The sequence below is a fragment of the Salvelinus sp. IW2-2015 genome, unplaced genomic scaffold (genome assembly GCF_002910315.2).
Source record: "Salvelinus sp. IW2-2015 unplaced genomic scaffold, ASM291031v2 Un_scaffold1879, whole genome shotgun sequence".
Lineage (NCBI taxonomy): Eukaryota > Metazoa > Chordata > Actinopteri > Salmoniformes > Salmonidae > Salvelinus > Salvelinus sp. IW2-2015.
Genome location: NW_019943242.1, coordinates 13,538 through 37,644, shown reverse-complemented (window position 1 = coordinate 37,644; position 24,107 = coordinate 13,538). Strand labels below are relative to the sequence as shown.

At 41.3% G+C, this 24,107-nt stretch overlaps 2 protein-coding genes across 2 annotated transcripts; both read right to left on the bottom strand.

Moving 5' to 3' along the window:
• Positions 1 to 2,729: 2,729 nt before the first annotated feature.
• On the bottom strand, positions 2,730 to 5,643 carry zgc:174888 (uncharacterized). The gene is made up of 5 exons (XM_024139693.2): positions 5,096 to 5,643; positions 4,708 to 4,817; positions 4,457 to 4,528; positions 3,853 to 3,990; positions 2,730 to 3,243 (listed from the first exon to the last, which is right to left on the bottom strand). Exons 1-5 carry the CDS (start codon positions 5,169 to 5,171, stop codon positions 2,941 to 2,943), a joined length of 699 nt encoding a protein of 232 aa, XP_023995461.1. The 5' UTR covers positions 5,172 to 5,643; the 3' UTR covers positions 2,730 to 2,940.
• A 2,580-nt stretch (positions 5,644 to 8,223) lies between these two features.
• LOC112072282 (folliculin-like) lies at positions 8,224 to 23,985 on the bottom strand. Its single transcript, XM_024139686.2, has 12 exons — positions 23,895 to 23,985; positions 21,931 to 22,134; positions 21,594 to 21,740; positions 12,493 to 12,714; positions 12,115 to 12,281; positions 11,873 to 11,964; positions 10,631 to 10,794; positions 10,303 to 10,416; positions 10,082 to 10,205; positions 9,732 to 9,860; positions 9,342 to 9,444; positions 8,224 to 9,031 (listed from the first exon to the last, which is right to left on the bottom strand). Exons 2-12 carry the CDS (start codon positions 22,132 to 22,134, stop codon positions 8,824 to 8,826), a joined length of 1,674 nt encoding a protein of 557 aa, XP_023995454.2. The 5' UTR covers positions 23,895 to 23,985; the 3' UTR covers positions 8,224 to 8,823.
• Positions 23,986 to 24,107: the final 122 nt, after the last annotated feature.

The window sequence follows — 24,107 nt, the reverse complement described above, 5'->3', positions numbered from 1 at the left end:
TCTCTCAACTGTGTCTCTCTCTCAACTGTGTCTCTTCTCTCAACTGTGACTGCAGAGGTTTATCATAGTTTCTCAGAAAGGCTGATGCTCATTTTGCTGCCTCTACATTTACAAAAGGAAGTGAGACATGCCTTGGGTATTGTTGTCGGTTCTGAGCCTTGCTTTTAAAGTTTGTGTGCATTAAAGAAAGCACCTGGCTGAGTTTAATGGAAGTTCTGTCTTAAACAGCAAGAAAAAAGGGGCTCCTTTTTGTATCAAAGATTTTGCAAGTGTTCTGTCTAAAGTGTGTGTGTGCGTGTGCATGCATGGATGTGTCAGGGTGTGTGCATGTATTGGCATACATACAGTTGAAGTTGAAGTTTACATGTACCATAGCCATATACATTTTAACTCAGTTTTTTACAATTCCTGACATTTAATCCTAGTAAAAATTCCCTGTTTAGGTCAGTTAGGATCACCACTTATTTTTAAGAATGTGAAATGTCAGAATAATAGTAGAGAGAATGATTTATTTCAGATTTGATTTCTTTCATCACATCCCAGTGGGTCAGAAGGTTACAATACACTCAATTAGTATTTGGTAGCATTGCCTTTAAATTGTTTAACTTGTGTCAAACGTTTCAGGTAGCATTCCACAAGCTTCCCACAATAAGTTGGGGTGAATTTTGGCCCATTCCACCTGACAGAGCTGGTGTAACTGAGTCAGGTTTGTAGGCCTCCTTGCTTGCACACACTTTCTCAGTTCTGCCCACACATTTTCTATGGATTGAGGTCAGGGCTTTGTGATGGCCTCTCTAATACCTTGACTTTGCTGTCCTTAAGCCATTTTGCCACAACTTTGGAAGTATGCTTGGGGTCATTGTCCATTTGGAAGACCCAAGCGACCCAAGCGTCCAAGCTTTAACTTCCTGACGGATGTCTTGAGATTTGCTTCAATTTTTCACATAAATTTTGCTGCCTCATGATGCCATTTATTTTCTGAAGTGCACCAGACCCTCCTGCAGCAAAGCCACCCCACAACATGATGCTGCCACCCCTGTGCTCACAGTTGTGATGGTGTTCTTTGGCTTGCAAGCCTCCCCCTTTTCCTCTAAACATAACGATGGTCATTATGGCCAAACAGTTCTATTTGTGTTTTAATCAGACCAGAGGACATTTCTCCAAAAAGTACGCTCTTTGTCCCCATGTGCAGTTGGCAAACCGTAGTCTGGCTTTTTTATGGCGGTTTTGGAGCAGTGGCTTCTTCCTTGCTGAGCGGCCTTTCAGGTTATGTTGACATAGGACTTGTTTTACTGTGGATATAGATACTTTTGTACCTGTTTCCTCCAGCATCTTACAAAGGTCTTTTGCTATTGTTCTGGGACTGATTTGCACTTTTCGCACCAAAGTACGTTCATCTCTAGGAGACAGAACACTTCTCCTTCCTGAGCGGTTTATGACGGCTGCGTGGTCCCATGTTTATACTTGCATACTATTGTTTGTACAGATGAACGTGGTACCTTCAGGCGTTTGGAAATTGCTCCCAAGGATGAACCAGACTTGTGGAGGTCTACAATTTTTTGGCTGATTTCTTTTGATTTTCCCATGATGAGGCACTGAGTTTGAAGGTAGGCCTTGAAATACAATCCACAGGTACACCTCCAATTAACTCAAATGATGTCAATTAGCCTATCAGAAGCTTCTAAAGCCATGACATAATTTCTGGAATTCCAAGCTGTTTTAAAGCAGTCAACTTAGTGTATGTAAAACTTCTGACGCACTGAATTGTGATACAGTGAATTATAAGTGAAATAATCTGTCTGTAAACAATTGTTGGAAAAATTACATGTGTCATGCACCAAAGTAGATGTCCTAACTGACTTGCCAAAACTATAGTTTGTTAACAAGAAATTTGAGAAGGGGTTGAAAAACAAGTTTTAATGACTTCAACCTAAATGTATGTAAACTTCCGACTTCAACTGTACACATACCTGATGTGTGTGATTAATGTGAGTGATTTGGCTCAGTGTAGGCCTACCCAGTAACTGCAGACATAAAAATTCTTACTTTTGACTTTTGACAGAAGTCTTCCTGTAGGAGACAGAAAGAAAAAGGATAGCTGTTGAGAATCAGACAGCAGTGCAGCTCTGCAGCTCTGCACAATACTCCCCACCACTGGGGATGGTAACAGTCAGCACCCAGGGATCTCTACACAAGACTACATCAGAGAAACTCATAATGGCTGCATGTTTTTATTTACAAAATGCAGTATGTACAAAAGTTCATAGAAAAAAACAACAACATTAATTGAAGACCAGCAGACAAACAAAAAAATATTCACATTCCACTGCATTGTAAACATCATATGAATTTGATCAGAAATATTGGACAATATTTTATTTGCTGTAGCTTGCTCAATATAAAACACTTGTTAGTGTTTAGTTAGCTTGCGAAGAATATGTTTTTTTATACATATGGCTATGTTGTATGGTATGTTGTATAGGTACGTAACGGTTTCTTATAGCTATAATATAGAACTCTGGTGTGCAGACAGTAAATTAAAAGGTTGTTATTCTATACATAATCTTGACTTCAGTTGTACTTTCAGTGCAACAATTACGTGTGCATGTCAGTCACTTGATTGACAAAGCTTACTGCATTAGAACAGCTAGAATGGACAGACTGAGAAGAAAAAGCCAAACAGTGCTCCAAAACACATGCAAAAAGAAAAGGGTATTCATTCAAAAGCAGGGAATCTTTTTAATTTTATTCTTGCATTTTGTGTGCGCCATTGAAGAGATCCCCTTCAGTAACTATAGCAACCGCTCCACAGTAGCATCCACAGTAGCAGTCCACATAACAGGAGGCTCCAATGTAAGCCGTCATTGTAAATAAGAATTTGTTCTTAACTGACTTGCCTAGTTAAATAAAGGTTTAAAAAAAACAAAGACCCAGAAAGAACTAATAGGAGCCCACCTTTGGATGTTGGGTCCTATTGGTTGGTGGAGTGTGTAACCTCATCCCTGTTTCCCCTTCATTCTCCCTGTGAACTGCTCGTGTGGTTAATAACCTCACTTTTTTACTTTCCAGAGCTCCCTTTCTTCCTCCCCAGCAGGAGAGGCCAGAGTGGGGAAGGACAAGTGTCCACCGGGGCCGAGCACCCCAGCTCCAGCCATTTGAGAAAACAGATGAAGTGAAGTTGAGAAGTTTCTCCGGAGAGGAGGAGACGGAGGGAAGAACTGAAGGGTCAGGATCCTCAAATCTCTGTGAGAGAGGGATGTGATAAGGAGGAGAGGAAAGGTGGATAAGGGAGGAGAGGAGTTGTTATTAAAAAAACATACAGTGCAAGCACTGTCATTGATTGATAGCCTTTTCTTTGGGAGTTAACCTCTGTGATATACATTGCCACATTATAGTGGACCTGAACAGGAAAACTATGCACTGGTTATAGCATAGTCAAGCCACATTCAGGAAAAAACCTTTATTCTCCCCCGTTTTAGCCCTTTTCTGTCATTTTTTGACTATAACAACAAGGCATCTTTATAGTGTTTTGTTTGCATTTGCAGGGGCACAGTTATGTTTATTTTACCAGTACTTAGTCCAAAATGTTTAAGGCTGCTGCGTCTCTTTTGAGTACATGCTGCTACTTGTTCAACCCCTCTGGCAACCTACAGTACACTCTCTCTTTCCAAAACAGTTCATATAGACTACTAGAGTCATAGCCTCGGGAAGTAGTTTGGGGAAGAAAGTTTTTCTGGCAATACAGACGGCTATATTGTTTCGCTAATACAGGACCAATGCAATTGCTGCACCCTCAGCCCCCATACCTCCCGCGGTTATAACTGGAGTATGTCCACGACATGGTATACCTACCCCTTTTGTCATACCCCTGTCATCCAGGGCTTGTATAAGGTTGGAGATGAATTCGAAGCTATGGTGCTCTGGCCACAGCTGGCTGCGGAGCTGGAGCCAGGAGTCAGAGAGAACAGTCGCAGCTCGGAACACACAACACTGGAGGGACAGCCGAGGCAGAAGTAGGATTTTAGACACAGAGGTTACGCTGATGATTTGAATAAACGGAGCACAACACAGAGCTGATCATCATTGTGCTAATCAGAGGTTATTGATTATCCTGCCCAGTAACGCTGACAACAACACAAATTTAGACTTCAGAGTACTGGAACCAGTGGAGGCTGCCGAGGGGAGGACGGCTCATAATAATGTTTGGAAGGGAGCGAATTGAATGGCGCCAAACACATGGAAAACCAGTGTTTGATACTGTATATTTGATACCATTCCACAAACTCCGCTCCAGCCATTACCATGAGCCGGTCCTCCCGCATTGCTCAACAGAGAATCAGAATGAAGGATTTAATGATAGACATAGCAGATACACTAAGTGTGACATGTTTGTATAAAACACGAGAATAAATAATTTACTAAAATGGTGTCATTTAATCGATAGATAGTGCCTCACCGGATCTGTGTTGCACAGCAGGTTGACATTGTAGTGGTGGGAAATCCAATAGTCTTTAGGGAACACCTTACGCTTGGAGGAAAAAACTGGTTCAGGAATTACAGTATACACAAGAGCATCTATGCCAATAGACAAAACATCAAATTGATAAAACATGTAACCACTAGGAAGTGAAAGCATATTTGTTTAAACCACTGTCATTACTCAGGGTGCATGCAGGTACAAAAGGATAGCCACAACGTTCAACTCACAAATCCAGCGTGGTCTGAGTTAAGGGTGGTTTGAAGATTCTTGACAACCTCCCTCAAAAAGTCATCACATCCACTACCTTGGAGTGTCAATATTGATAGCAACAGTAAAACTGTGTGAGAGAGATCGAAGTATAGAGAGATAGTGAGATGCAGCAGGTTAATGGATGGAACATTTCTGTGTCCTGCCCATGTGGTTCCAGCCACATGCTTAATGAGAAACATCATGACTTCATGTTGACTTGCGAAAATTAACTACAAACCTAAATTACAGAACCACTATATGAATTACAGTACAATTGTAATGTGGTCAAATTAATCAAACAAATACAAATTCAATCAATTAACTTTTGTATACTCTGAATTGATGTAATCACTGAATTCCTCTTACCTGATCGTGACATCCTTTTATCTTCATGAGAAAGGCCACTTCTCCATTTCTGTGGTTGAAAGCATGCAATAAGCATGCAGATTAAATAAATCCTCTGGTCTGACTAGGCAAAGTTTCCTCAGCGGTTCCTTCAAGTGTGTGACACAGAGAGAGAGAGAGCGAGAGCTCTGAGTCTTTTCTTTTTCCTCTACTGTTGAGACTCCAGCTTAGTTGACCTCTTTTTTAGAATGCCTCCTTTTGTCTCCCTGGTACTTTCCAAATCTCCTCACCCCCTTCTCTCTCTCACGCAATCTGCACTGCGCTCTCACTTTGGATTTCCCGACCTCTCAGCCTGTCAAGCTGCAGCCTTTCCCTTTCCTTCTCTCTCTCTCACTCTCCTTTCCCTTTCCCTGTTGACCCAGTATATTACAGACCTCACTCTCTGCGCACCCTTTAAATTGGCTAATGGACAGAGTGGGGGAAACAGACCCGCTATCTCTCTCTCGCCCTCTGGGCAGTCTGTCTGTGTGAGCTCAGACAGAGGCTAGCCTGAAAGTGAAAGTGCTTAATATCTGCTCCCTGTACATCTCTCAGCCCCTCCCACCACCAGTCATTTCACTTCCCTATTGACTGACCAAGCCCCCTCTCCCTCTTAATTCAATTAAATTCAATTCAATGGGCTTTATTGGCATGGGAAACATATGTTTACATTGTCAGAGCAAGTGAAATAGATAAACAAAAGTGAAATAAAAAATAAACAGTAAACATTACACTCACAAAATTCCCTCTCTCACCTTCTCTCTGCCCCCCCCCCCCCCCCCCCAATCCAAACAAGGCCTCAGAAGGCTTAAGTCATGCCATATGTTTTCAATCCACCTCCCACACCCATGAGCTTGTGTGGATGCCTCCTTGTCTCCAGTGAGCCAGTTAGCAATACTCATCCTGTTGAGTCACCACACAAAGGGAATCTCATAAATCCAGAATTATCTTGTATTTTTTTTAGGCTAAAAGGATTGCAACACTGACTGACATACGCTGCAAGTCATTCAAGTGTGCAAAGCTTAGATACTTCCTCACATTTGACTTTTTGTTATGACAAACTAGTATTGAGAAAGTGAGTGGGGATCAGAAGTAGATCAATTAGTACATTGTCATGTTCAAGTTTTACATAGTAATTGTTGTAGTACTACTTCTTGTGTCACTTCCATTTTGAACATGGGCCAAGAGAAACAGTGAATGTTCCAGAGATCCAAAGGGAAAAGGAAGACAGAGTTCTGCAGTCCAACAGACCAACATTCTTCAGCCTCCCAGAGGCACCATCAGTCTTAACTCTTTTCACCTTGGTCCTCTGCATAGGGCAGTAGGATGATCCCTGATCCCTCAGGTCAGTTTAGCATATTCTTCCTTTATGGTTCAGGTTAAGAAGTGGGAAGGATAAGATGGTCTGAGATCTGTGTCTAAGAGCTTCTACCCAGAGTGCCCTCTGTAATTATTGAGACAGCGAAACATTTTTTATTATTATTTTGGTTCTGTACTCCAGCACTTTGGATTTGAAATTATACAATGACTATGAGGTTAAAGTGCAGACTGGCAGCTTTAATTTCAAGGTATTTTCCTCCATATCGGGTGAACAGTTTAGAAATTATAGCACTTTTTTGTACATAGTCCCTTCATTTTAGGGGACCAAAAGTATTGGGACAAATTCACTTATATGTGTATTAAAGTAGTCAAAAGTGTAGTACTTGGCCCCATATTCCTAGCACGCAATGATTACATCAAGCTTGTGACTTGGAGTCACTTTTATTGTAAATAAGAATATAACATGTTTCTAAACACTTCTACATTAATGTGGATGCTACCATGATTACGGATAGTCCTGAATTAATCGTAAATAATGATGGACAAAGTTACAGACTCAAAAATATCATAGCCTCAGAAATTGGCAACTAACTTCACCTCAGATTGCACCTCACAGTTCAAGTAACAGACACATCTCAACATCAACTGTTCAGAGGAGACTGCGTGAATCAGGCCTTCATGGTCAAATTACTGTAATGAAACCACTACTAAAGGACACCTATAAGAAGAAGAGACTTGCTTGGGCCAAGAAACACAATCAATGGACATTAGACTTGTGGAAATCTGTACTTTGGTCTGATGATTCCAGATTTGAGATTCTTTGTTCCAACCGCCGTGTCTTTGTAAGAATTTAAGGCACACTTAACCAGCATGGCTACCACAGCATTCAACAGCGATATGCCATCCCATCTGGTTTGCGCTTAGTGGGACTATCATTTGTTTTTCAACAGGAAAATGACCCAAAACACACCTCCAGGCTGTGTAAGGGATATTTGACCAAGAAGGAGAGTGATGGAGTGCTGCATCAGATGATCAGGCCTCCAATCCCCCGACCTCAACCCAATTGAGATGGTTTGGGATGAGTTGGACCGCAGAGTGAAGGAAAAGCAGCCAACAAGTGCTCACCATATGTGGGAACTCCTTCAAGACTGTCGGAAAAACATTCCAGGTGAAGCTGGTTGAGAGAATGCCAAGAGTGTGCAAATCTGTTATCAAGGCAAAGGGTGGCCACTTTGAAGAATCTAAAATCTATATTTCATAATTTGTCATAATAAAGAAAAACCCTTGAATGAGTAGGTGTGTCCAAACGTTTGAGTGGTACTGTACATACGAGGTAAAAATAATAAAAACAAAGCCTCGTGCCAGTGGATTTTACAAGTCTGCAGAATTCACCAAAAGTCTTTCGAAAGGGATCAAATAACTGCGAAAACAACAATTTAGTTTTAATAATGAGTTATTAGCTCGTCAGTGAAGAAGCCCCCTGCTGATGTGGTAGTGTACAACACAATGATATGTTGAGGGACTGAGATCTCATTATGCAAGGGTTTTTATGTTGCGTGTCACCCGAAGACCTAGAACTGTTGTTTTACACCACTTGAGGTCTCTTGGCTGACAGCCACTCATTGTAAAAAAAAGTATGTGAGAGGGAACTGGCAAAGGACACAAGTTTTTTCCCCTCCACTCTTTTTCTTCTCCCATCTTTCTTTGATTTAATGATTCTCCAAAAGATGGTGCCAGTTGGGAAAAAAGGATGAATGCCACACCAATATTTCAGTTTCAGCTCAAGTTATTTTATTTGAATATCTCTGTACAATGTGTTAACAAACTATTGAAATTTTTATAATAAGTCAGACATAAAATTGTGGATAGTGTTCCTATAATAATTCCCTTTGATTAATAAAAAAAAAAGATACATTATGTAAAACGTAATAAGTAATTAGTATCTGAATAAATTATTAATTTAAAACTGACCCATGAAGTGGCTTTTTGTTCTTTATGGTGAAGAATGGGTTTTAATCAAGTCAGCACCTGGACACACACATATCCCTTAGTCAGTCTATCTGTCATTACTCACTCATTCACACTCGTTTTCTTTCCCTTTCTCTCTGTCTGTCCAAATACAGTAGTAGATGCATGCAGAGGGTGCTGGGAGGAGGAGCTAATCGACGGGCTTATTGTAATGGCTGGAAAGGTATAAATGGAACGGTGTCAAACACATCAAACATATGGAAATCACGTTTGATTCTGTTCCATTTATTCCATTCCAGCCATTACAATGAGCCCACCCTCCTATACCTCCTCCCACCAGTCTCCTATACTGAGATACAGTATATTTCACTCCAGCTGAATGGTCTCTCCCGCTACCTCTCATCTTCTCCTCCACTGCTCTCTCACTGGCTAAGGGGCCTCTCCCCTCCTCTGACAGCGGTCATCAGATGGCTCTTGTAGGTCTTGCTGAGTCCCGTCATCCAGAACTTGAGCAGCRTGACGTTGTCCTCCTCCCCAGYCCCCGTGGCACCCAGCAGGGCCAACACCTTCTGGGTGTCCTCCCTCCCACGCCCATCTACCTTGGAGAACTTAAACAGCACCTTCACTTTACTAAGGAATTGAAGGGATAGAGAGAGGGGGTTAAGGGGAGGATGGGTATGGATAGAAGTGGGAGGGAGAGGAGTTATTGGAATTTCCCAATGATTCTGGTCTACATTAAGCATTCCACATCATCCTGTACTGCACAGCCAATGTAACCAGGCTGGGGCTTTGGGGGGTTTCATAGGGGGACTTGTTTGACTCTTTAATGCCACTATCTACAGTTGCATACCTACATACCTCTGTTTAGAAAAAGCCAAAGAAATGAAACGTCAAAGTTTAAGGAAATTCCCTGCTAATCAGAGGGGTTGTTGTTACTCACTTCATCCACTCCTCCTTCAGACACAGCAGACAGTGAGAGACCACGTCCACTGACAGGTTCTCATTGGACAACGCCACCTCGATCTTATTCAACAACGTGGGACCTGAGAGAGGGGTGGGGGGAAGAGAGAGAGGAATAAAGAGCAAGGGAGGGGGGGTAATAGGGGTGAAGAGAGACAGGGGTGAAGAGAGACAGGGAGAGAGCACGAGAGATGCAGGTCAATAAATTGAAACTGGAAAGTTAATGGAGGGAAATTTCACACGACTAATTGCATCTCTTTGACCTTTGCCATGATTGTTAACTAGAGATGCCTTGAAGAAGACATGTATAATGTATACCTTCATGTTGATGATGTATACAGTATATTGTCCAGATGGGGTATATCCTCACCTTTATCTGTAGGCTGTGAGTTGGTACTYCTGATGTTGAACTGGTAGAGTGAGAGGATGTCTTCACCACAAGCAGCAGAGTACAGAGAGCCCCTCTCCACACTGACCACATCCACCAACACTGAGAACTCTGGGAAGGGACACAGCAAGATGGACATATTTTATGGATATTTTAGGATTCGAAACCTTATGAAAACCTTTTATTTGTTATTTGTTCTGTTCGCACTTATAACTAATATCATTATCATACAGTATTTTATTATTAGCATATTACTATCATACGTAATAGTGATTATAAGCAGACCTTCAAATAAAGCAGTAACCACAGTGATGTATTCTGGGTTTGTGTACCTGAGGAACTGACGTGTGTGGGGATGGGCACGTCAGGGCTGAGGCCCAGGAAGTTACATCGGTATGCTTCCTCATACTGGGCGCTGTACGTCACAGAGCGGACACAGCCCACCGGTAGCAAGGTCTGATGGGATATATACCAAACCGTGTGATTAGCGATGAATGTTAGGAGGAATATTCTTTAAAGGGGGATACGATGAGTAAACTTTTGATTGACTGACCTTCAACATGGTGAATGCTGAATGGATGAGCCCTGGGTCAGCCCCTCTCAATATGACCTGATTTCCCATGAGCACGTGCCATGCTAGCTGGCGGAAATCAGTGGTCCCGAGCACCTGCGTACCAATCAGATAACAGATATCATCACAAGGAAACAGACAAGAAATGCATTCACAAAATAAGAGGATATTGGTTTCCCTCTTTAACCAATTGGCTCACAAAGTTGTTGTTTTTGAAACCAAGTGGTTAACAGAATTAAGTATGGCGTATGATGTGCTAGAAATGAAAGTGTTCATGATGTGGTAGGGAGAAAGGCACACCAATGTTTACCTGTCTTAAATGTCTCAAGGACCTGAACTTTGGACCAGGATACCCCTCTGCTTTCCCCTCGTCAAACAAGAAGTCTCTGTACAGCTCGCTCTCCGATTGGTGGCACTGGGGTCTAGACCCACCCCCTTCTGCTCCTTCCCAGCAACTCATTTCCTCCTCTTGCTCTGAGAAGACAACAGGACATTGTTAAAAAGACATACAAAACACCCAATATCGGGACTAATTCCAAGATATATACTGTATATATACTGTTATTTTATTTTAATTGATTTAGCCAGGATAGTAAACAAAGTAACAATTGCAACTATTTTCCTGATTGGAAGTATTCAAGTTTCATAGCGACTTGCAATATCAGAGCTGAACAGGGGGGAGCAATGGAAACATTTTTGTCCCAAAAATGGTAATCAGAATGGAATTTGTGTGATATGGTTGAGTGAATCACATTGTAGCTCTCTGTCCTCATGGTCTAACCGTGTTAATCACACATTTACTGTAAACACAGACTCCTGTTCAACTCTGACACACTGGGCAAACACATGACTTCTCATGATAATGCTGTCAGGAATGCTTTACCCAGATATCAGATTACACCCTTTTTATTTACTTCTTTTAACTTGAGCCATATGGGGTAATATGTCTCTCTGACTAGTGTTAAACTGGTCTCACGGTGTCTCCCACCTCTAGAGTTATCCTGTCTGTCTGCCTGTCTGTCTCTCTATGAGCACCAGCGTGTACCTGTCTAACCGTTTATTCGGGCGACCTGTCTGTCTCTCTATGAGCACCAGCCCATACCTGTCTGTCTCTCTATGAGCACCAGCACATACCTGTCTGTCTCTCTATGAGCACCAGTGTGNCATACCTGTCTGTCTCTCTATGAGCACCAGTGTGTACCTGTCTGTCTCTCTATGAGCACCAGCACATACCTGTCTGTCTCTCTATGAGCACCAGCGCGTACCTGTCTGTCTCTCTATGAGTACCAGCGCGTACCTGTCTGTCTCTCTATGAGCACCTTGCGTACCTGTCTATCTCTCTATGAGCACCCGTGCATACCTGTCTGTCTCTCTATGAGCACCCGTGCGTACCTGTCTGTTGCTCTATGAGCACCCGTGCGTACCTGTCTGTCGCTCTATGAGCCCCCGTGCGTACCTGTCTGTCTCTCTATGAGCACCCGTGCGTACCTGTCTGTCTCTCTATAAGAACCAGTGTGTACCTGTCTGTCTCTCTATGAGCACCCGTGCGTACCTGTCTGTCTCTCTATAAGAACCAGTGTGTCCTCTGTGGGAGCTCCCTCCAGCAGCTTCTCTGTCAGACGACTACCACAGGCCTTCAGTAACCTGCAGTAGAGGAGAAAACACAAGAGAGTGTATCAAACAACTGGGATAGACAGATAGAACACTGTACGACTACCCCTGATGTTGACTGTATGTCTGCTATTGTTTAGATTAGTAACCTTAGTGATCGTTAGCGACAGTTAGCTGTCTCACCAGCTGAAGGAGGAGTGTAGGCTGGCCCAGAGGTTGGTGTGCTGGGTGAGGGAGGGCAGGGAGCGGGCCGCGTTACCACTCCTCTGGTGGGGGAAGACAGCAGGAGAGAACACACTGTTCATCCTCACCGCCCTCTGAGGACACACACACTGCTCACTGTCAAACACCTGTAGAGGATAGGGGGAGGGGGGAGAAATTAGAGGGAGAGAAGTCAAACATGGCCCCCCTATTCTGTCTGGTAGTAAGAGTTAGTATTCATGTTTATTTGTCTTATGTTTAATGTTCACGTTATGAATAGTAAGCATGTTTTAATGTGTGTGTATATATCTATGTCCCATACATTTAACATGGTGTGTTAGTRTGTGTGTGTGTCCTTACCTTCAGTGCTGTGCTCTGTAGACTCTGTATAGTGAGTCTGAGGTGGCGCAGCAGGAAGGGCCAGGAGTTGATGAGGTAGATCCTGTCCATGGCTACCATGACYATACTGTACCACCGCTGGAAGCCCCGGGCCAGGCTGTCCTTGATGAAGAATGTGTGAGAGAACACAAAACCATGCTGCTCATCCCCAAAGAAGATAGGACCCTCACGACCTGGACACACCTAGAGAGGCAGGGAGGGAGAGAGGCAGATGAGAGAGGGAGGGTACTGAGGCGAGAACAGACATTAGGAACAGAGCAAATGGAATGGCATCAAACACCTGGAAATCAGGTTTGATGTATTTGATACCATTCCACTGACTCCGCTCCCGTCATTACCACAAGCCCGTTCTCCCCAATTAAGGTGCCTCCAACCTCCTGTGATATCTATCTATCTATCTATCTATCTATCTATCTATCTATCTATCTATCTATCTATCAGGGGTCTCCAACAGGTAGATCACGCAGTAGCTCGCAGCCCACCAATGAGTAGCTCACCAAACAATTCTGAAAGTACATGCAATTTTCCACCGCAAACAAATCTCACAAGTAGACTCAGGCACTGCAAGCTCCCAGTTACTATCTAATCAACGCAACATTGACATTATCCCACCTCTGGTTAGTCACCAGGGCCTAAAGTCACGTTACCCTAAATGTGCAGGTGAACATTTTTGTCTCATCTGTGATATTTTGGTTAAAATAATGAAATTAAACAATTTAATTGCTTCTTACTAGTAATACATTTATTGCTTTACAAACATTAAAAAGCATGTCATCTGTTTGAGTGTTTTAATTTTTTTATAATTATTTATTACAAAAAACACAAGGAAGGGGTAACATTAACGTATTAGAACATGAAGGACAAACACTACAGCATCAAGACACTATCAAATATGTATCAGTCTTTCCGCCACAGAGCCATCCTTATGTGTGAGGGTGCATGATAGTGATATAAAATATGTCATAGTTTCCTTTTTCATGATCACAATCTTGTGAAACCCGATCCCGCCAAGATCCCCCCCACCGTTCCCCAATAGCTCTCTCAACCATTCGAGACCCCTCCCACAGTCGCCCCCCCCCGGGGGAAAAAAACAACAACAATTAATTCCATTCCCCACCCCCAAGAACCCCCCAATGCACCAACAACCAAGAGAATGAACTAAAGAGACAAAAGGAAAAGACAGAAGAAAACAGCAAACAACAATGCAAATAAAACATAAATAAAATAATAAATTTAAAACAAAGACATCAAGGACAACTGAAATCATAACAGCAATGCCTACTTTATATGTTTGTGTACATGTCTGGCACTATTACATGTACAGTGGGGCAAAAAAGTATTTAGTCAGCCACCAATTGTGCAAGTTCTGCCACGTAAAAAGATGAGGCCTGTAATTTTCATCATAGGTACACTTCAACTATGACAGACAAAATGAGGGGGAAAAAAAATCCAGAAAATCACATTGTAGGATTTTTAATTAATTAAATTTGCAAATTATGGTGGAAAATAAGTATTGACCGAGTATGTCTACTTCACCATCAGCCCATTTTATAGGTAAGCTGCAAGGTAATGTAAAAGTTGTATTTTTTAAGGATCCAATACGTAATATTGTACACTTATCATAATTAGGTTTTAGTCCAGAGAGTAGAGAAAAGTTATCTAGATCTTTAATGAGACATTGCAGGGATCTAGCTTGCGGACTTAACATAAAACTTGAGTCATCGGCATACATGGACACCTTTGTTTTTAAGCATTGGATTTCTAATCCTCTAATGTTGTTATTGGATCTGATTTTAATAGCTAGCATTTTGATGGACATACCGAATAGATATGGTGACAGCGGACACCCTCGTTTAACTCCTCTTGACAATTCAAAACTCTCTGAGAAGTAGCCGTTATTTACTATTTTACACCTGGGGTTGCTATACATTATTTTTACCCATTTTATAAGAAAATTACCGAAATTGAAAAAAATCCAGGCATTTATAAATAAAATTCAGTCTTACTTTATCAAATGCCTTTTCAAAATCCGCTATAAATACCATTCCTGGCTTCTTAAATGTTTCATGATGTTCTATTATTTCTAGTAGTTGTCGTATATTATCTCCAATGTATCGTCCATGTAAAAAAACTGTCTGATCAGGATGAACAATACCTGAGTGCTATGTATTTCGCTAGTATTTTTGCATCACAACATTGAAGTGTAAGGGGCCTCCAGTTTTTTTAGATAGACCGGGTCTTTATATTTGCCATCTGGGTCTTGTTTGAATAATAGAGAAATCAGACCTTCCTGTTGAGTGCCTGACAGACTACCATTTCTATAGGAGTAGTTAAAACAATCTAACAATGGAGCTTTTAGTATATAAAAAAATACTTGATATACCTCTACCGGTATGCCATCAAGCCCTTGGGTTTTTCCAGACTGAAAGGATTTAATAGCCTCAAAAAGTTCTTCCTCTGTAATTTGGCCTTCGCACTGATCTTTCTGTCCATTTGTTAATTTTCCATGTTTTATATTATTTGGAAAGAATTCCTTACCGTAATCTTCATTCAGTGGGAGACGATGAGACGGAAAAGAGAACATCTGCTTAAAATAATTAGCTTCCTCTTTTAAAATATCATTCGGAGAATCATAGATGACTCCGTCTTCAGTAACGAGTTTCTGTAAATTATTTTTGTTAGCGTTCCTGTATTGGAGATTCAGGAAGAATTTTGTGCATTTTTCTCCATATTCCATCCATTGCTTTATTTTTTGTAATAGATTACATTAGATCCTTCTTGAATAAGTTCCTCAAGTTCTTTTTGTTTTTCCTCTAACTTATTTTGTATCTCTGTAGTATCATTTTTATTGCTATCTAGGTATTATGAAGGTCAAAACTAGAGCTTTCAAATGTCTGATATTTAGAATTCAAGAAATAGGTTCTAGCAATATTTTGTTTATTCCCTTGCCTGTTTGCCTGTGAGCCAATGCCACAGATGTTAGAAAATTGAGACAAATTATGTGTGTAACAAATCTGAGTAGGTTGATGTGTATGATATTGGATATGATATAATGAGTGTGTATGATGTCTGTATAAGAGTAAGACTATAATGTGTGATGTCCAAATAAATAATAACTCTGCCAATTTGCATGTTTGAGTGTCTATGTGTGTAACATGTAGTGCGTATATCCTTAATTGTAATCCATATCGTATCCACATCATAGTTGCATCATAATTACCTTTAACATCATTGAAAAACACATCCCAGCATTTCCATAGCAATTGTTTCACATGATCATGAAAGAGACCTTGCATTACTCTAGAGATGGCTTCACTACAGAACAAATGTATTCCGTACAATATGTTATTATTCCCCAATGCCCCTATTTTGATATCTTCCCCTTGCTTGTTGTAAACATATATAAACTTGTAGACAAATATATAAAAAGGATAGACAAACAATAAACACATTAAATTATAAAACAGTTCTCGACAACAGAGAGAGAGAGAAGAGAAAAGAGAGTGAGAGAAGAGAGCGAGATCAGGTGTGTGTGTGTGTGTGTGTGTGTGTGTGTGTATAAGTCTGTATGTGTAAGCAAGCATGTAGTTGAGTACGTGTGTGTTCATATCCACTTCATAGTGTTCAGATATTTTAAACAGTTCCCATAACCTTCTTTTTTTTCGTAACCTGAAGTCCCTGTAGAATTTAGTACAGCCACGGTGTTATGGAGCTGTCTCGGAATAGCTGTCCATCTATAAAGAGTTTGTCCACAATGATAAAGGCATGCCTACCATCCATCCTTTGTTGTCTTTGTACCGATACAGTCTCTTACGATGTTCGTTTATCTCCTTTGGAAATTGGTCATTGAGACCGAATTTGGTCCCTTTAACTTCTCTGGGATATGTGGGACGCTAACGTCCCACTTGGCCAAAAGCCAGTAAAAATGCAGAGCGCCAAATTCAATTCAATTACTATAAAAATCAAACTTTCATGAAATCACACATGAAAGTCACCAAATTAAAGCTACACTTGTTGTGAATCCAACCAACATGTCTGATTTCAAAAAGGATTTACGGCGAAAGCACACCTTGCGATTATGTTAGGTCAGTACATAGCCACAGAAAAACACAGCCATTTTCCAGCCAAAGAGAGGAGTAACAAAAAGCAGAAATAGAGATAAGATTAATCACTAACCTTTGATGATCTTCATCAGATGACACTCATAGGACTTCATGTTACACAATACATGTATGTTTTGTTCGGTAAAGTTCATATTTCTATCCATAAATCTGAGTTTAGGCGGGACGCTACTGTCTCACTTGGCCAAAAGCGAGAGAAAATGCAGAGCACCAAATTCAAATAAATTACTATAAAAATCWAACTTTCATTAAATCACACATGAAAGACACCAAATTAAAGCTACACTGGTTATGAATCCAGCCAACATGTCAGAATTCAAATAGGCTTTTCGGCAACAGCAAACGATGCTATTATCTGTGTTAGCACCATAGTAAACAAAGAGAGAGAAGCATATTTCAACCCTGCAGYCGCGACACAAAACGCAGAAATAAAAATATAATTCATGCCTTACCTTTGATGAGCTTCTGTTGTTGTCACTCCAATATGTCCCATAAACATCACAAATGGTCCTTTTGTTAGATTAATTCCGTCGATATATATCCAAAATGTCCATTTATTTGGCGCGTTTGATCCAGAAAAAAACAGGTTCCAACTTGTGAAACGTGACTACAAAATATCTCAAAAGTTACCTGTAAACTTTGTCAAAACATTTCAAACTACTTTTATAATACAACTTTAGGTATTTTTTTACTTAAATAATCGATAAAATTGAAGACGGGATGATCTGTGTTCAATACAGGATTAAAACAAATTGTAGCTAGCTTTCTGGTCACGCGCCTCTAACTAACAGGACACTTCCAGTGACCCCCCCCGTTCAAGATGGCGTACTTCTTAATTACACAAAGGAAAAAACCTCAACCAATTTCTAAAGACTGTTGACATCCAGTGGAAGCGGTAGGAACTGCAAGAAGGTCAATTAGAAATCTGTATTCCCAATGAAAACACATTGAAAAGAGAGTGACCTCAAAATAAAAAAATCTGAATGGTTTGTCCTCGGGGTATCGCCTGCTAAATAAGTTCTGTTATACTCACAGACATGATTCAAACAGTTTTAGAAACTTCAGAGTGTTTTCTATCCAAATCAATATGCATATCTTATCTTCTGGGGATGAGTAGCTGGCAGTTGAACTTGGGTATGCTTTTCATCCAAACGTGAAAATGCTGCCCCCTATCCTAGAGAAGTTAAGCTCCCTTCCTCTGCTTTTGATCAGCTCCTTTTGTTGGTAGTGTTCAAATTTTGCGATGATCGGTCGGGGACCCATGGTCTTGTCGCTCCGAGCTCCAAGTCTGTGTACTCGGTGGAAAGCCACCTTGTTTAGTCTCTATAGGAAGTTTCAATTACATTAATTCTCTGATCGCGCCCTCTGGATTATTGGATGCGTCCTCAGGAATCCAGAAAAAAATTGATTTTCACGTATGCTACGACTTTGTATGTCTAGTAGAGTCTCCTTCATCGCCCTCTTTTCCCTGAGTAGACAATCCATGTTGGAATCGTGTATTTTTACCTTGGCTGTGAGTGTCTTGTTTTCTCTTTGGAGCTTGAGAATTTCACTCTGGCTGAACTCCAAACTCCCCCTCAGCCCTGCTACCGCCTCACACAACTTTTCCATTGTTGCATGGATTCCAGCCAGAGCACTAGCCTCTACCTCAATGATAAGTAAATCGTCCGTGTCTGTAGATTAATCAGTTTTTCTTTTTTTGTCGGGTTAAAGTTATTTTGTGTGGTAGGATCTTTCCACGAAGGGGTATGTTGTTCCTCCATAGCGTAAAGCTGTTGGTACTCGTCGATTTCCCTCAGGATCTGCTTGGTATCCAGATTGGCTCTATACTGCAACCAGTTGTTTTACGAAAAGATAACAATGAGTCTTTCCCACGACGATGACAGGTGTCTGTAATACAGCCAGCTAGCACTCGCGTAATCCACGCAACAACAAAAAAAGGAACACAAACTTGCAGTCCCAGCCGTAAAGGCTGGAATCCTTAGTAACAAAACTTTAGTTCGGATTAAAATCGATTTAATTAAAAACGTTTAATGTAAACAACAAACTGAGTGTAGACAGTACAGTGTCCTGTTGCGCGCTCTCTTTTTGAGTGTTTTGTTGGTGTAATGTTAGCGGGGGAAAAATATTTTGTCTGGTAAAAATTCTGAGTGGCTGGTAGATTTTTTTATCTACCTGCCACAGTGGCTGGTGGCCCAAACAGTAAATGTTATACCTTTTGGCTTAAAAAGTAAATGTTATGCCTAGTTGGCTTAAAAAGCCACACCCAATAGCTGCCAATTAATTTCCAGCAATATTGCACCTGTCTGTCTGTGTGGTGCACACATTTGTTCATCACTCCGTGTGTAGCCAGTTGATGTGATAAACATCTCGTGGGTTGATAGTAACACTTCCCCCAAAACCTTCTCAATTAAATGTTAACTGCAAAGTAGGTTTACCTGGCAGAAGTATATCATGAGTAATTATATCATTTGTATCTATTATTTGGTTATTTGCAAACTTTACCATGAAATGAGCAGCAGCAGCACAGAACCATCGCTAGACCGGCACATCCCTCACTCCCTAGATGCACGATTAAAAGGGCCAGAGGCGCAAAGTGGAACTACACTCCAAAATAATTCGTTTTTTGTTTTCTTCCAGACCCCCCCAAAAATTGTCTTCTGCTGTGATTTAAGCATTGACATGGGCTCAGCACATCCAATTTCATTGTTTCTCTATGAACAATTGTAATTTTCAGAGTGAAAATTCAAACTGAGAACATAATTTGGGAATATACAGTTGAAGTTGGAAGTTTACATACACCTTAGCCAAATACATTTAAACTCAGTTTTTCACAATTCCTGACATTTAATCCTAGTAAAAATTCCATGTCTAAGGTCAGTTAGGATCACCACTTTATATTAAGAATGTGAAATGTCAGAATAATAGTAGAGAGAATGATTTATTTCAGATTTTATTTATTTCATCACATTCCCAGTGGGTCAGAAGTTTACATACACTCAATTNGATTTTATTTATTTCATCACATTCCCAGTGGGTCAGAAGTTTACATACACTCAATTAGTATTTGGTAGCATTGCCTTTAAAGAGATTAACTTGGGTCAAACGTTTCAGGTAGCATTCCACAAGCTTCCCACAATAAGTTGGGTGAATTTTGGCCCATTCCTCCTGACAGAGCTGGTGTAACTGAGTCAGGATTGTAGGCCTCCTTGCTCGCACACGCTTCTTCAGTTCTGCCCACAATTTTTCTATAGGATCGAGGTCAGGGCTTTATGATGGCCACTCCAATACCTTGACTTTGCTGTCCTTAAGCCATTTTGCCACAACTTTGGAAGTATGCTTGGGGTCATTGTCCATTTGGAAGACCCATCTACAACCAAGCTTTAACTTCCTGACTGATGTCTTGAGATGATGCTTCAATATATCGACAATTTTCCTGCCTCATTGTGCCATCTATTATGTGAATTGCACCAGTCCCTCCTGCAGCAAAGCACCCCCACAACATGATGCTGCCACCCCCGTGCTTCACGGTTAGGATGGTGTTCTTTGGCTTGCAAGCCTCCACCTTTTTCCTCTAAACATAACAATGGATATTATGGCCAAACAGTTCTATTTTTGTTTCATCAGACCAGAGGACATTTCTCCAAAAAGTATGATCTTTGTACCCATATGCAGTTGTAAACCGTAGTCTGGTTTTATGCCGGTTTTGGAGCAGTGGCTTCTTCCTTGCTGAGCGGTCTTTCAGGTTATGTCGATATAGGACTCGTTTTACTGTGGATATAGATACTTTTGTACCTGTTTCCTCCAGCATCTTCACAAGGCTCTATGCTGTTGTTCTGGGATTGATTTGCAATTTTCGCACCAAAGTATGTTAATCTCTAGGAGACAGAACGTATCTCCTTCCTGAGCGGTATGACTACTGCATGGTCCCATGGTGTTTATACTTGCGCACTATTGTTTGTACAGATGAACGTGGTACCGTCAGGTGTTTGGAAATTGCTCCCAAGGATGAACCAGACTTGTGGAGGTCTACAATTTATTTCTGAGGTCTTGGCTGATTTCTTTTGATTTTCCCATGATGTCAAGCTAAGAGGCACTGAGTTTGAAGGTAGGCCTTGAAATAAATCCACAGGTACACCTCCAATTAACTCAAATGATGTCAATTAGCCTATCAGAAGCTTCTAAAGCCATGACATCATTTTCTGGAATTTTCCAAGCTGTTTAAAGGCACAGTCAACTTAGTGTATGTAAACTTCTGACGCACTGGAATTGTGATACAGTGAATTATAAGTGAAATAATCTGTCTGTAAACAATTGTTGGAAAAATTACTTGTGTCATGCACAAAGTAGATGTACTAACCGACTTTCCACAAATTTCTTGTTTAAAAAACTATAGTTTTGGCGTGGTTGAAAAACGAGTTTTAATGACTCCAACCTAAGTGTATGTAAACTTCCGACTTCAACTGTATATAAAATATTTTATAGGGCACCCCTTAGAGTTGTTTAACACAGTGCACTACTTTCTATTGTACACAAAGGACCCGGGGAAGAGTTCCAGGGGAGAGAAGAAGAATGTGCCTATTTGAAAGCTAGAATTTTTTTATATTTTTTTTAAGTAGCTCTCACGCTAGAAAAGGTTGTAGACCCCTGATATATATTGTCACATACACCGGATAGCTGCAGTGAAATGTCTTGTTTTATAGGGTCAACCATAGTACAGCACCCCTGTAGAAAATGAGGGTTAAATGCCTTGCTCAAGGGCACATTGACAGATTTTTTACCTTGTCGGCTTGGGTATTGGAACCAGCGACCTTTTCGTTACTGCCCTAATGCTCTAACCGCTAGGTTACCTGCCGCCCTTAACTAAAGGCTTGTGTATTGACAAACAGAAAAATGGCAACACGCACGCTCACACATACACACGAACACACAGGTGGTTACCTCACAGCTGAGGCTGCGTACGCAGGCCTGGCGGACCACACTGAAGAGCTGGGGTTGTCTGGGGTGTTGGTGGCTGAGAAACCGGATGCCTGTCTCACTGTCCACACTGACAAAGCCAGGGTGAGACGCTGGGAGAGACCGGCAGCCCTGACAAAGAGATGGAGAGAGACAGGAAGTGAATGAGAGAGAGAGTGAGTGAGTAAGAGAGAGTGAGGGGAAGAGGGAGAGAAAACGAGATGGCCAGAAAGAATAGTTATTAGACAAAACAAATTAGTCAATGTCATTTCTATTCTGTCCGTTCAGCCCTTCACTCATCTCACACACATCTCCCACTCACCTCGCACATGTCTCCTCTCTGTGTAGCTGAGCTGTTTGCCCTCATGGTGAGTCCTTCTCCCTCTCTGTCCGACTCCCTGTCCCCGGGTATGGGGGCACCAGCCTGGGAGGGTGTGGGGGATGGGGGGTGCAGAGCCTCGGTGCAGAACAGGGTCCGGGGGCCATGGAGCTCACAGAAATGACAGAGAGCTACCAGAGCATTCATCTGAAGGGGGAGAGAACAGGGCCGGCCCACCCATTAGACTGTATTAGGCGGTGGCAGATTGACGAGGGCGGCATTTTCCAAGCTAAACTGACCAAGAAGTACCAACAACACGCTAACCTTCGGATTTCAGTGTATTAGTGGGGTTTGAAAAAAGCACCCCCGGTGTTCAATGCCGCTATTACCGAATTTCCTGGAATGGCACAAGGTTGGTATTTATAAAAACTTTTTTTTTGTGCAGACGCTCCCGAGTGGTCTATGGCACTGCATCTCAGTGCTAGAGGCGTCACTACAGACCTTGGTTCGATTTCAGGCTGTATCACAACCGGTCATGATTGGGAGTCCCATAGGGCGGTGCACAATTGGCCCAGCGTCATCCAGGTTTGGCCGTCATTGTAAATAAGAATTTGTTCTTAACTGACTTGCCTAGTTAAATAATAAAATAAATCTAGAGCAACTTGCAGTAGTGAGTGCATATATGTTCATATTTGTTCATACTGGTCCCTCGTGGGAATCAAACCCACAACCCTGGCGTTGCAAATACCATGCTCTACCAACTGAGCCACACGGTACCATACAAAGTTGTGACAATCTGGATACCACCCAAGCCTACTTACTGTCTAGGAGTTTCACCAAGTGAGCTAAATTGTCATGATAATCAGTGGCTTCATGTTTGTATCCATACATTTTTGATGATCATAGCGAAAAATAAAATACTTCTGCATTTCCCGCTCTGTAAACACATTGATTCTCATTGCATATAGGCTGAGGACAACTTCTGATAAAGTTGGGTAGTTGATATTCAGAGCTTAAGGAAACAAAATGATTAGTCACAGGAATCAGGATTAATAAAGCCAATGCAATTGCCTGTTTTACAAAAGGTAGGCCTACCACATGGATGGGCATTCTTAAAATATAATGGGGGCCTAAACTGTAGGCTACACCTCAGTAAGCACGGGCCAATGTCTTTTGAGCGTCTTCTTTGGTTGCTGTTCGGACCGGCATCTTCAAAAAAAATTTTTTCGATGATTTCAACATCCATGGACCAAAACAAATCTGAACCAAACATAGACATCTATATTTGGTCTGGTCCAGGCTTGATTTCAACCTCCACGGACATATGGTCCAGACCAGCCTATATTTGGCCCAAACATAGACATCTACAATTGGTTCAGATTAGATCCGGTCCGGACCCAAACATTTTACCAGACCAAATCTGTACCAATCATAGACATCGATGTTTCACAAGTTTGGTCAGTAAAGAAAAGTAGCATACAGTACAATACAGCAGAGCACAGTATAAGAAAGTATAGTCTCTATACAGTACAATAGCACAGTACAGTATACTGTATTGTACCCTACTTTATTCTAATGTACTCCACCGAAGACGTCTTTTCACTTTTAATTTCTAACCTAAAATAAACCTAATTTCAACGTCTGGAAAATGAATATGTTAAATGGCTTTTTAACGTAATTTTGTTTACTTTGACCATTCTAGTTTGGCGGGGGTATAGGAGGTCGACAATTTGTTTTGCCTGGCCTATAGCGGCAGAACGGCCAGCACCTGGCCCGGGAGAGAACGGCCAACACCTGGCCCGGGAAGAGATGACTGGTGATCAGGGGTGTGTTATTGTCAATGCTTTGTCTTTGGATTCAGTGTAAACATTGATGATGTTTTACCTTTCTGTGTACTCAAATTGAATTGCTGGGGAAAGTTTCCTACAACCTTTCAAAATGGAAACCTATAAGTAAAGCACACTTACCTTGATTAAAGCAGCGTGGACAATCACTGCAACAAATTACAGGCGATCAGATTGCATCAAAACATCACAAAAGGACATTACTGACACGCTAACCCCTAGCACAGCACTAACAAATGTCTCGAAAATAGATCATGAACATTTTTCTTAAAAGCATGGGTAATAAGTCGCCAATGCACACGCAAGTTCTAATTTCTAGTTCATTCACAAAAGTAG

Bases quoted from the DNA above. Each gene is read 5' to 3' on its own strand.
- zgc:174888 (XM_024139693.2), bottom strand. From the start codon at position 5,171: ATGCTTATTGCATGCTTTCAACCACAGAAATGGAGAAGTGGCCTTTCT. The intron at 4,529-4,707 runs GTGAGTTGAACG...TTTTCCTCCAAG, and splicing joins ACTCAGACCACGCTGGATTT to CGTAAGGTGTTCCCTAAAGA. The intron at 3,244-3,852 runs GTAGGTATACCA...CCTCTCTCACAG, and splicing joins ACAGGGGTATGACAAAAGGG to AGATTTGAGGATCCTGACCC.